Source organism: Rutidosis leptorrhynchoides, chromosome 4 (assembly GCF_046630445.1).
Source record: "Rutidosis leptorrhynchoides isolate AG116_Rl617_1_P2 chromosome 4, CSIRO_AGI_Rlap_v1, whole genome shotgun sequence".
Lineage (NCBI taxonomy): Eukaryota > Viridiplantae > Streptophyta > Magnoliopsida > Asterales > Asteraceae > Rutidosis > Rutidosis leptorrhynchoides.
This window is the reverse complement of record NC_092336.1, coordinates 85,707,776-85,719,663: the sequence shown is the minus strand read 5'-3', so window position 1 is coordinate 85,719,663 and position 11,888 is coordinate 85,707,776. Positions and strand designations below refer to the sequence as shown.

The 11,888-nt window shown below is 33.6% G+C and overlaps 1 protein-coding gene across 2 annotated transcripts; it reads right to left on the bottom strand.

Moving 5' to 3' along the window:
* Positions 1-525: 525 nt before the first annotated feature.
* On the bottom strand, positions 526-10,499 carry LOC139839881 (structural maintenance of chromosomes flexible hinge domain-containing protein GMI1). Of its 2 annotated transcripts, none has more exons than XM_071830078.1 (38): positions 10,362-10,499; positions 9,778-10,170; positions 9,648-9,677; positions 9,438-9,524; positions 9,296-9,351; positions 9,136-9,204; positions 8,966-9,038; positions 8,808-8,863; positions 8,597-8,702; positions 8,426-8,494; positions 8,263-8,349; positions 8,024-8,074; positions 7,737-7,875; positions 7,599-7,654; positions 7,382-7,510; positions 7,135-7,225; positions 7,012-7,046; positions 6,864-6,936; positions 6,610-6,792; positions 6,378-6,536; positions 6,130-6,151; positions 5,927-6,041; positions 5,734-5,850; positions 5,308-5,628; positions 5,129-5,229; positions 4,862-5,039; positions 4,674-4,782; positions 4,465-4,556; positions 4,246-4,341; positions 4,093-4,159; positions 3,929-4,011; positions 3,558-3,839; positions 2,771-2,980; positions 2,580-2,694; positions 2,290-2,500; positions 1,985-2,173; positions 1,573-1,884; positions 526-964 (listed from the first exon to the last, which is right to left on the bottom strand). In XM_071830078.1, the coding sequence occupies exons 2-38, from the start codon at positions 10,156-10,158 to the stop codon at positions 658-660; spliced, it is 4,857 nt and encodes a 1,618-aa protein (XP_071686179.1). In that variant the 5' UTR covers positions 10,159-10,170; positions 10,362-10,499; the 3' UTR covers positions 526-657. The 2 variants fall into 2 exon arrangements, with proteins under 2 accessions (XP_071686179.1, XP_071686180.1); XM_071830079.1 differs by having other exon boundaries at positions 9,778-10,166; positions 10,362-10,464.
* Positions 10,500-11,888: the final 1,389 nt, after the last annotated feature.

Here is an 11,888-nt window from a genome sequence, read left to right as displayed (position 1 = left end):
TAGGCAACCGTGAATAATAATTTATTAAATTTAAATTGTTAAATAAAATGTATAAAGGGTAATTGTGGTATAGAATAAAAAGGGTTCCATGTTTGATCGTTTGTTAGGATTTCAAATTTAAATTTAAGTGTGATAAGAAGGTTTACATTATGAGACACACTAGATAATAAAAATTCTTAAAAATACTGTATATTCTTAGGATTATTATTATAAAACTTCATTTTCTTTTGAACATAATGGATGTGTGTGAATATTTTTACTCAGGTCATTTATATACAAAAATTAATTATTATTTTTTTAAACTCGTCTATATATTTAAACGTATCTCTACTCTTATATTTCTTATTAACAACTTTATTTATATAATTTTAAAAAACATAAATGATTATTTAAGAATAATTTGAGTTATAAATAAAGATTTACCGTATTCCTTAAGTGAATATGACACAATGGCTCCAAGGATCATACAAAAATACAGAGAAAGGATCAACAAGTGCATTAATTAATCTAATATCTAATATATATATAAAACACACCCAAAATATTTACTTATCATCCAGATAAGATAAACGTCAAAACAAGATCCATAATAAGCCACTTATATATGCAAAAATAACCCACATTAATTCAAGTTTTAGGATGTTTCTTGAATGTGTTTCACAACCTTTGAGTTTGAACATATGAACCTTGGGTAGCAAAGGGTTTCGCCTCCAAACAGATCATAGGAGAGACTTGAGAGCTGGCAGCAACGGATTGGTTCCTTGCGAAGTACTTCACAAATTTATCTCGTTTTTTCGCTAACTTTTTTTGTTCACTCTCAAGAGATTTCTTCTTTTCAATCAGTTCATCCATCGTTTCTTTCCGTTTCAGCATCAGTTCTTTGTGACGCCTCATAACTGCCATGTCACGCTGAGATGGCACACGATTTCTTGCAGGAACTACAGGAAAGATGATATCCGGTTCCCTAATGATAATAATTCAAATAAGGATAATATTTAGCAGATGAAACAAAATTATATCAAACATGGGTATACCTGGCAACGGAGACCCATACTCTCAAATTCGGGTCAATTGGGTCAAACTTTTGGGTCAACTGAGACTTAAGAAAAAAGCCAATGTAAAGTGTAAACCCCAAACCTTAAAAGGTCTAATGGGTTTCCCTCCAACCTATTGGGTCGTATACAAATTATAAAAAAACATGTCCAATGATATCAATTGCTAAAGCTCAATAAATAGATCGGTCTAATGGGTCTTGTGAATGGGTCAAACGGGTCGAGCATAAAGATCATGATATGTTTCATGTGTCAAACATTTATGAAAGCATTCATCTTCATATCATTTATCATGTATATTAATTAATATTTATTATATATGTAATAAATATAAACAAAATATAACAACAATAATTTTTTGAACCATTTGACCCATGACCCGTTACCCATTTGGCCCCGTTTAAAATCTGACCCGTTTGACTCATTACCCATTTCAACCCAAAACCATTTTGACCCGTTACCTAAACCAAACCAACGACCCGTTTGCTAGGTACAGGCGTACTAGGGGTAAAGCACTTACAAGCATCCAATAGAAGTGACACCATTGCCTCTTAGAATTCCACCATCTAAAGAAACTGCACCATCTTTTATGCAAGGAATAGCATTTTTCATGTGTTCCCTGGTTTTATAAACTTGTGTTTCCCCAAAAAGACGATAAAACAAAGTCTCGCGAAGACCACAACCAGCATCAGTTTTAGTGTTCAAGTGATCAACATCTATATCTATCAAGTTTACTGCATAACCCACAAAACCTTGTGGAGTGGATCCATCAGGAAAGGTGGGATCTGGCAAAAGAAGCTTTCCTTGAAGATCTTTATCTACCGTACATGCCCTAACATATATATTTAATTATATAAAATGTATACATCTTTAATGCAGTCAATACATTAAAAAATGTTTTTTTAAGTAAGATTGATATTTAAGTACTGTACCTTATATCTTCAATGCATAAAACAAGATAACGACCGTTGATAGATTGACCGAGTTCTCTTGCTAACATGTGAAGTGCATGTGTACGATTTAACTGTCCATTGGCTTCATAGGTCTCAAGTAAACTCACATCCTGATACGATTTGCATACCACTCCAAGTATCTGATCACCAAGATACTCTGCAAATATTCTGATAGAAATGGAAATGGTATTATAAAAATGATTAATATATCATGTTTATATTTGGGTGTGCATTTTATAAAAAATATAGAATTTTAAAAAGAATTGGATATATAATATATTAACCTGCTAAGCTCGAAAGTAGGAGTTGTTCCAAGAAGTGCAACGACACCAATAATATTTCCCATAACGCCACGTCGAAACTCACTTGACAATTGTTTCAATAGTTTCAAGACAAAAGCAGCAGCAGTGTCAGTCTTCGATTCAATCCGAGCTTCAATTTCATTTTTCGTTGGTGAACCATATGTGTGAATACTACGAGTTTGGTCCCTGCAAACTGGATAATGGAATCAATATTAGACAAAAACTCTAATCATCTCATTTCAAATCCTTAATAACATAATAACAATCGTTACCCTCCAATTGTGACAGCTGGGACTCAATTTCTCTTAGCTGACAATTGAGTAGCTCTATATTCTCTTCATGTTTCCTTATACTGAAAGCAAATTCAACAATCTCGTTCTCAAGGTCCTGAAATGGAAGGATAGATGGTCAGTTAATGTGAATGGATATTTCATATTGATTTATCTGAAAGATGTCAATATACCTTTTGAAATTGCGTGCAAGATTCAGTTTCTACTACATTCGAATAACATGTATTCAGTAGGGGTGAAGTATTTATCTCTGGAGTATAGTGTTGCGCACTCCTGTAGTCAATCGGTGTATTATCTGTGATTCTAAGAGGGAAAATATCTTCGTTGGTAGATAGGTTTACGATATTTAGAGGCTCCATATCTTGAGGTTGCTCAACGAGAACCTACGTGTAAGAAGAAGGAAACAGTGTCTCATCAGTTGCATATATCAGGTGGTGTTTGGATTATAATGTATCATGTGATACAGAATCATCCGAATCATATATTTTGAAAAATAGCCGGGCAGTGTAAACCAAGGTCCAATAGGTTTCCCTCCAACCTATTGGGTCCTACACAGATATAAAGGAACGAGTCCAACGAGTATCTATTCCTAAATCTGACCCACTTGACTCATGGCCCGTTTTAACCCTTTACCCAACCTGACCCATTTGGACCCGTTTATAAATCTGACCCGTCTGATCCATGACCAATTCAACCTAAAACCATTTTGACCCATTACCCAAACGGACCTAACCTGACCCGTTTGCGAGGTATATGATAAATGATCAAAAACACCACACAATGTTAATCTTAGGTTTTAGATAGAAAGGTACAACTTTTTTTGGACTATAATACTTTATGTTTAAATTGTATGTTCCTAAAGTATCTAAATACTATTAATATACTCTAAACCGACCCAACCTGACCCATTTACCATCTTGACCCATTACCCCCTGCATCTTTTGAGAAAGAGATTTTAACCTTAACAGTCAATTGAAGCTCTGGATAGTGAGAATGAGCAACAACAAAACTATACTCCCCTTCCTCAAAAGGAACAGGAATCGCACGAACTGCACAACGTCCTTGACGAAAAGCGTACTTTACAGATTCGTCGATATCCATAAACTCTGATTTAATTACAAGTGTATGAGATTGACCAATCGTATCCTCATCATGAAAGTTAACATCCACCTCGCCCTCCATATTTACAACTTCAAACTTCATGTTTTCAAGTTGTGAACCCACAAAACAGCTTTCAGGTATCTGCAGTTATTGGAAATGGCTAGTATAAATTAGAGTTGGAAGCAATATGTGTATATATTTACAAGGACCCAAGTTAAAAGATCTCAGACCGTTGATACACTTCTCAGAAACCTTCTTTCAATCTGCCATTCCTTGCTTATACGTTCTCCATTTGAGCATATTGACAATGATACTGTGTGAAAGTTCAATTTTGTAAAAAGAACTGAACTGACAACTTAAAATAGTAAATTGTGATCAAATTTATGCATCATACCATTTCTTCCATAGCCTGCAGTAACTCTTATTAGGCCACCAAGATGAATGTACCCAAAAGTATCCACCTGGTAACATAATACAGAGTATATAATAATGTTAAGCTCAACTAGTATTAAGTAAAAAGATATAACAAATTGCAAAGAACACACACCTTACTGGAAATTGATCCGCCCAACCAATCAAATCCATTCAGACTTAACTCCACCTTTTCATCTTCTTGTACATGATTTCCATATGCATCTAGCAACTGTAAAACAATACTCAAACATTTGAAACTGGTTTAAATATCATATAGCTTTCTTAAAAACTCGAAAGGAAGGGGAAAAAACACTACAGAAAATGTAGTATGATAACAAGTTGGTGCATTTACCTCCAAAGTAAACTCTTTAATTACTTGCCCCGGAATCAATTGCTTCTCAAAGTTTTCTTGCACTCTAAAACTTTTTACGGGTCCAGGAAACACTAGGGAAATAAAGAAAAGAACAAACTAAGTTAACAGAATATAGACTCATATAATTACTAATTAGAAACTCCCACAGCTTTATGATTTTCTACTTTAAAAAATGGCAAAAATAATACCTTTAATTGGGAAATCTAACAAGTGTGTTCCATCAGGCTGACATAACATCATAGTGGCATCATATGTTGGTCGAATGTTGTCCAAACTAGAGCTCTCAATAAGCAAACCCTAGAGCATTTACCACAATGCATTAATTTTAGAGATAATCATTCATTAAAGACATGTAACTAAGTGCAGGTAACCATACCTGAATTATTAGAGCCCACTTATCCAAAGATTTAGCAGGGTTACATGTGTTCACTTGAAACTTTGTCTCGTTTGAGTATTTGATTTCGATCAGCAACTCGGGAACTTTCAAAAATGGAAGTTGATTTTCAAATTTATCAAACATTGATACAGAAATGGAATCACAAGAACAGCCAACCCTAAACAACAATCAGATGTAGTAATTAGTTAATTACTTTAAGGAATGAAACATAAAAAGTCTATCTGTAATTAATATCAGGTAGCTTACGTTAAATTGAGATTAGAAACCGTTTTCGAAAGTCCCCATCTCTGAACATCAAGTGGTTTAACTTCAACCTTCACTACACATTTCTCACAACTTGAATCTCTCTGATGACATTTGCAGAAAGTTAATAAACGCTAATTAGAAACAAACTCTATAATAATAAATATTTCAACTTTACTCACGATGAAAAATGTGAATGTATAGTTTCCAGCTTTATGAAAAAGCGGATGTGCCTTCCATTTTGGTTGAAAAACGTATAAACCTTGAAAGTCTCCTTTTGAAGAAGGTTTTACACGTCCAGAATATATATTAATGCCATCGTTAGATTTTTTAGTTCCAAAAAATGTGATTGTTAGTGTCATCTCAAACTCATCTTTCATCACAAATTTTTGATCCAATCGTTTGGAAGCAGTCCCTGGTTTATAGTTACCAGGGCGAACGACAGCAACAATTTCACAGGGTGAATAGTCCCCGGCGTAAACTTCAGCATCATGAGGTAACGACTGAAACAAAAAGTTTAGTGAATCATATATCATATTAAAGTACTAAATGAAAAATAGAATTAGGTACAAAATATCAGAAATGAATATTTCAGTGGATGAACTAACCGCTTTGATTCCCAACTCGCGACATTGTTTTGAATCCAATATTTCGATTAAGGAAGGGAATTTCTGTTGTTGTTTTTTGATGTGCTTACTCCATTCTGAGTCATCAACCGCTACACACTATACGACAAGTTTTTATTTAGCAAGTACTACGTGTTTATTTATTACTGTTGGTTATTAATTACAAATTACTAACCTTTTCAGAATCAATGACATTTATTGGTATAGAAACTGATTTTCGCAAATCAATTTTTGGAATTTCATTAATAGACTGAAGGAGACAGCCATCTTCTTCAGGTATATCGATAGTCCTTACAGACAATAAGAGTATAATAATTAAATTAACTAAATAATATACTAAAATCAAGAACAAATATGATACACAATTAAATGGTGCACCTGCAAATTATCCATGCATCCCCTGTTTAAGACAAACAAATGTAAAGTCAATAGAAAGATAGTCCACTTATAGCTACAAATACTGAAATCCATAAAATGTAGCCTATAGTGACCTAGTAAGTATAACATTTTATGGTAGCATAATGGTTCATGAACAGTTTAGCAATCTGTAACAGGGTATACTTTAAGTATCAAAATAGATCTTGAAAATTTACTTTAAGTGTCTATCCAAAGATAAAATAACTTACCGCCTGTATCTCCTTGAAAACCTTCAAGGAGGAAGTATTCCAATGTAGCGTACACATTATTATTGTGAAACCCTGCACATGCTCCCTTTAGAATCTTTATTTTCATCCCTGATTTCCAAGCTTTATCTTTTCGCCTTAAAACTTTGTGAACCCTTACAACTGCAAAGCAAAATTAAACCTGGATCAAAGTTTGAACTCTAACTAACTTAAGAATTAAATATTGAATTCTAACCATCATTGGATACATGAAGCTTCCTCTTGTTTGAAGGGTTTAATATAAAAACAGGTTCATCAGCTCCACAATCGATGTCTTCATCATACTTTTCATGCATTTCCACAAGCCATTGTTGGTACTGTTTATCCAATTGTGTGAGAGTCAATGGTCTGCCATCTTTTCTTATATCAATCTCCACACCTGTTGTTGAATTTATAAGTTTTTTCAGTTACTGTAAACATAATATTTATGTGCATAAAAAAAAGAATAACCTTTCTCCGAATGCTGTTTGCTGCCCAAGTTCTTCAAAGCAGATGTAAACGGACTTTGATGTGCGAAATCAGTCTAAAGAAAGAAGCAGACATGAATTGTCATCAAGAGAATAGGTGGAAAGTCAACAAAAAAGTCAAAGACATGTACCTTAGAGGGTGTTGGGCTGAAACCAGCATCAGTCTCTATAATTACAAAGAAAAGTGATCAAACATATTACTAATGTAGTAAATATGGAAATTTTAAAGCCAAATAAAGAAGTATTGTATATACCAATAAAGCATTTAACTCTCATGCAGCTTCTCTTTAAAACTTGCGCTTTGTCCCCCTTTTTGTGCCTGAGATCCATGAATGGAAGCCATGTCTGATTCAAACAACCGTATGCAAGTTACATAATGTTATGTGGTATCAAGATACTGAAAACCAAAACAAAGACATTATTTAAAGCTTATAATATTCTAGAATGCAACAGATATAGATGTCAAAATTTCATATAAGCGTGTTTTTTGAGTCAACTCACCCAACGAGCATCTGGCAGCAGGCGGCCTAACCGTCTACAAGAAACGTGAGTAAAGCTTTCAAATTCTTCTTTGCAATCATACCCATCTTCTTTTAATGATTCGAGAAGAGTGGCAATGCTCTCTTTACCCTGTTATACAAAGTGGCAGAGAATAAAATAGTAACAAGCATCCATAATTAAGCAAACAATTATGTCACATGTAATATCCAGACAATACCTCCTTCACAGGAAGATACACACACCTAAGACGTGCATTCGCCTCATCTCTTGCTCCTGAACAAATATAAATTTTAAGTTTTTAGACATTCATACCAAAGTGTGTTATTAAACTTAGTAATATAAAATAGAAGCAAACCTGGACTATTTGTTGTAGAAGCTTTTTCATGATTTAACTGAAAACGAAGCTGTAATACGAATTCTGGACCGTTACAAGAGTTTAGATTCGTATATGCTACCTCCCCGCCCGAGATTTCCGCCAGATCCTCACCATTGATCTGAATACGCTCATTATACATGTAAATGTTACATTATTACCCTACTAAGAAACTCAAGAACAGTATTAGAAATGAATGAAGTGTGCTAATAACTAAAGTACACGCAACAAGGTTTTACTAGAAAATGGAGTTTAAAGCAAATGAAAACCTGAAATTCAATTGGCCTTGTTGTCCGTCCTTTTTTGGACAGATCATCACACTGTAAAAAGAACAACACAAGTTACAAGATTTGATCTTATTATTATGTTATTTAGCATTCAATGAACTAGTTCTGAACTTCTGATATTGAAATGCGATAATCATATGACTGAAAATAATAAAATGGTTTCTATTATAATCACTGAATTGTTATTAAATCATCCCTGTATTATGTAAAAATGAGCAGACCTGGATGTAGGGAAAGTAAATATCTTTCAATTTGCATTGAAGACGCCTTATGTCAATTCTTCTCATCTTCGGTTCAAAAATTTCAACCTGTTCAAATATTTTATTTATATAAAATTATTATGTGAGATTATATCCAACCCTGTAAAAAAATAATTGTAGTTACCCTGGTAAAACTTCCAGCAGGAGATAGTTCAAGTTCCTCCTCTGTAGGGTTTCGAAGTCCACCATAAGTCTACAATACAAGAAAGTATACAAAATAGGAGCTAAATCAGACTTACAAATTAATAACAAACAGGGAAAAAACATAAAACAATAAGCAAAATGACATTATTACCGTCCAGTTCTTTTTTGAATCAGAACCATTGACCAGAGCAGCTCTCTTAAAGCGTAACATATAAACCTTTTTACATTTCATCGTCTTAGATGTTACCTCTGTTTCCCTACAATAAGATTGCATACAAATGAAAATAATAATTTAATCAGACGAATTTCTTGAATAGTAACCTGCTAATTACAGTAGTAAATTAATCATTTAAATGACATACCTTCCTAGATGCATAGAGGCAACAAAGCCCCCATATCCAAACATGCCAAAAGCAGGCTGAGTATCATGACACCAAAATGTTCATAATCAGTCATAAGAATAAAGTTAAACTAAAGATGACAATTCTTGCATTCGTTGTGCAGTTTTCATAGTATTTACCTTTAAATACGGAGGCTTTCCACCTATGGCATGTGTTTTCAATGCTCGATGAAGAGAAGCGCCCATTTTACCCCTACAAAGCAAAATAAGCATATAATAGCACAATAATGAAACGAATGTAAGTAACAAAACAAAACAAAATGAATCAATAATCAAAATAAACATCTTACCATTTCTCTATAGATTCCATGCCCGGGCCTGTATCAAATATTGATATCTTATCATTGGAAACTTCAACCCTGCAAACGATTAAGACCATCAGAAACTGCACAAACTTAACCCCAATAAACCGTAACTAAAACAGTGATACTCGTTATATTGTCCAGGTACCTTATTAACTTCCTTTCGCTCTCATCATTCGTCCATACGGCTTGCAATGAATTGTCCTGCAGTTGATAATATATCCCATATTGACAACAAAATCAACCTTAAACTTTTAAACAAGAAAACTTAAACAAACATCATTGCTCACAATTAAATCAGCCAATGCGGTCTCAAACGTGTACTCTTCGGGTAGTTCCATGAGTAGTTCTGTATCGGGAGTTAGATCCCACATGTTCTGCAAACCAAAACTTAACATACTTAACATACTACCTCAATAAATCATGATATGCAACCTGAATATATAATTACACACGCGTGCATTCATACAATATGATGCAATCAAGACTAACAAACAAACCTCATAGATGGTTTCTGGCTCGGACCCGTCCTGTTACAAAATCAGTCATTATAAACTACTAGACAACAAGTTCAATAAGCTAAAAAAACAAATAATTAATAAAACATAAGTAACCAAAACAAATACTTACATGAAGTCTGAAATTGTGTGGTTTATTCAACTCCAATCTACTCAACTTGATGCTATCTCGATAAACACGATCAAAATCATCAAGGAAATACAGATCAGCATCCCAGTTAATACTTTTTTTAGGGTTAGATATTTTTTTTTCAAGTAAAGTTTTAACTCGATTAGCTAACTCCTTCACAGTAACTAGCTCTGTGCCTTCAAGTAACTTGATCATTACAGTTAATCCGTTCGGTAAAAGTATTTTGAGCATATAAATCCGCCGTGAACCGGATTGTGAACCGGATCGTGAACCGGAAACCGGCGTCATCTTCTTAGAACTTCCGACGTCAGAACTGTCGTTTTCTCGTTTCCGAGGCGTTAGAAATTGACGTTTGCTTTCCATATCAAAACCTAACTTCAAAATAAACAAAATTGAGCATATTAAACGTCAATACAGTATTTTAATCATCAATACATACTGTAATCTTATAATAATTTATTTACAGACTAGTGATTACTGAAAATGGAGAACGCAATAGGTAACAATGTAATGTAAATGTATGATTAAAAAAGGGGATGATGATGATGATGATGATGAAGTGCTACCTTACTTTACTGAAGTGAAGCTAGTGTTTTGTTGATTTTATGAAAATTGTGATGAATTTGTTGTTTTTGTTGTTAGGGTTTATAATGAGAAATGGAATGAAGGTTTGATTGTGAGAAGAAAGGGTTTTGAGAGGAAAAAAAACGGAAAGAAGGCATGAAAATGGGAAGAGCAGAGTGTACGGACTGATAGCTGTATTTTCGGAAGCTATTTGCCGGTTGAAATGAGTGCTCCTGCCATTTTCTTTATATGGACAAGAGTCCAAATTTGGATTTACTATCTTAAAATACTAAAATTAAACCAAATAATGTATATTTAATCTCAATAATAATGTGCGCTATACGATATTGTAAAAGGATTGGCTAACTTGCATGAGAAGCCTTCTTTAATACTACCAGATTTTAATATAAAAGTCACATAATAAACTTATCAGGTACGAATCCTAACAATTTTAATACAAGTCTGATACGGTTTATTCGAGTCAACCGCTAACTCCGAGGATCGGAGCCGATTCGAGATGGCTGATCTCCAAAGAAGATAAACTTGTGAAAAAGAGACTTGAACTAAACCAAATATTCATTCATCATATCTCTAAATGCCAAACAAGTACATATATATATAGTGGATATACTACGGTTACCAAGCAACTAGTAAATAAAACTACTACTACTACAATTGAAAGTTGGTACACGTTAACCACTACTAACTAATCCACTAAACTAATACGGAGTATTAAAGGAGAACATGTAAATGCATGAATATAGGACTAGACTGATATTATGGCTTCATCACACGTTTAACTTGATATTACTTCAAATAATTTAACTGTCCACGTACATGTATTCATGCTCGTATCAAAGTCACTTAAAATTTTGCTTGTGAGAGCTCTCAAGTTTGAATCATGTGTGTGACGAATATTATTGTGGTGGTCAGAGAAGGGTTGGAAACAGCCAGGGCAAAGCCTTCTAGTTTTTTTTTACTTAATAAACTTATCAAATTCCATTTATGCACATATATTTATTGGTATTCATATTATTTCATGACAACTTTTGTGAAATAAATATTGCTTGACTTTTGTCCTTAAGGTACAAGTTTAAGTTTGATAATTCTTATTCTAAAACAGGTTAACTAATATACAAATCGGATTACTCCTTAATATTTGCAGATTTATTTAAATGATGCATTTACATATAATATGTATATGTATATATGTATTGGATTTACTTATATCCACATAAATATTTATATTATTTATTTTTTGAAAGGTCAAATTCAGACAATGACTCGAATTAACACGACAACCACGTGGACTAAGAACACTTAAAACCCTGTCTTTGGAGATCAAACGAAATTAACAATCGGGGGAGGACATGGCCGAAAATCACATTATTTCAAATCGACAATCTAAGAGACTCAAGACCTAACCCGAATATTTCTATCTACTCAAATCTGAGGATGGATCACAATCATCGCCGTCATCATCTTCATCCAAACCCATCATATCAACGAGAAAAGCTCTTTCATATCAC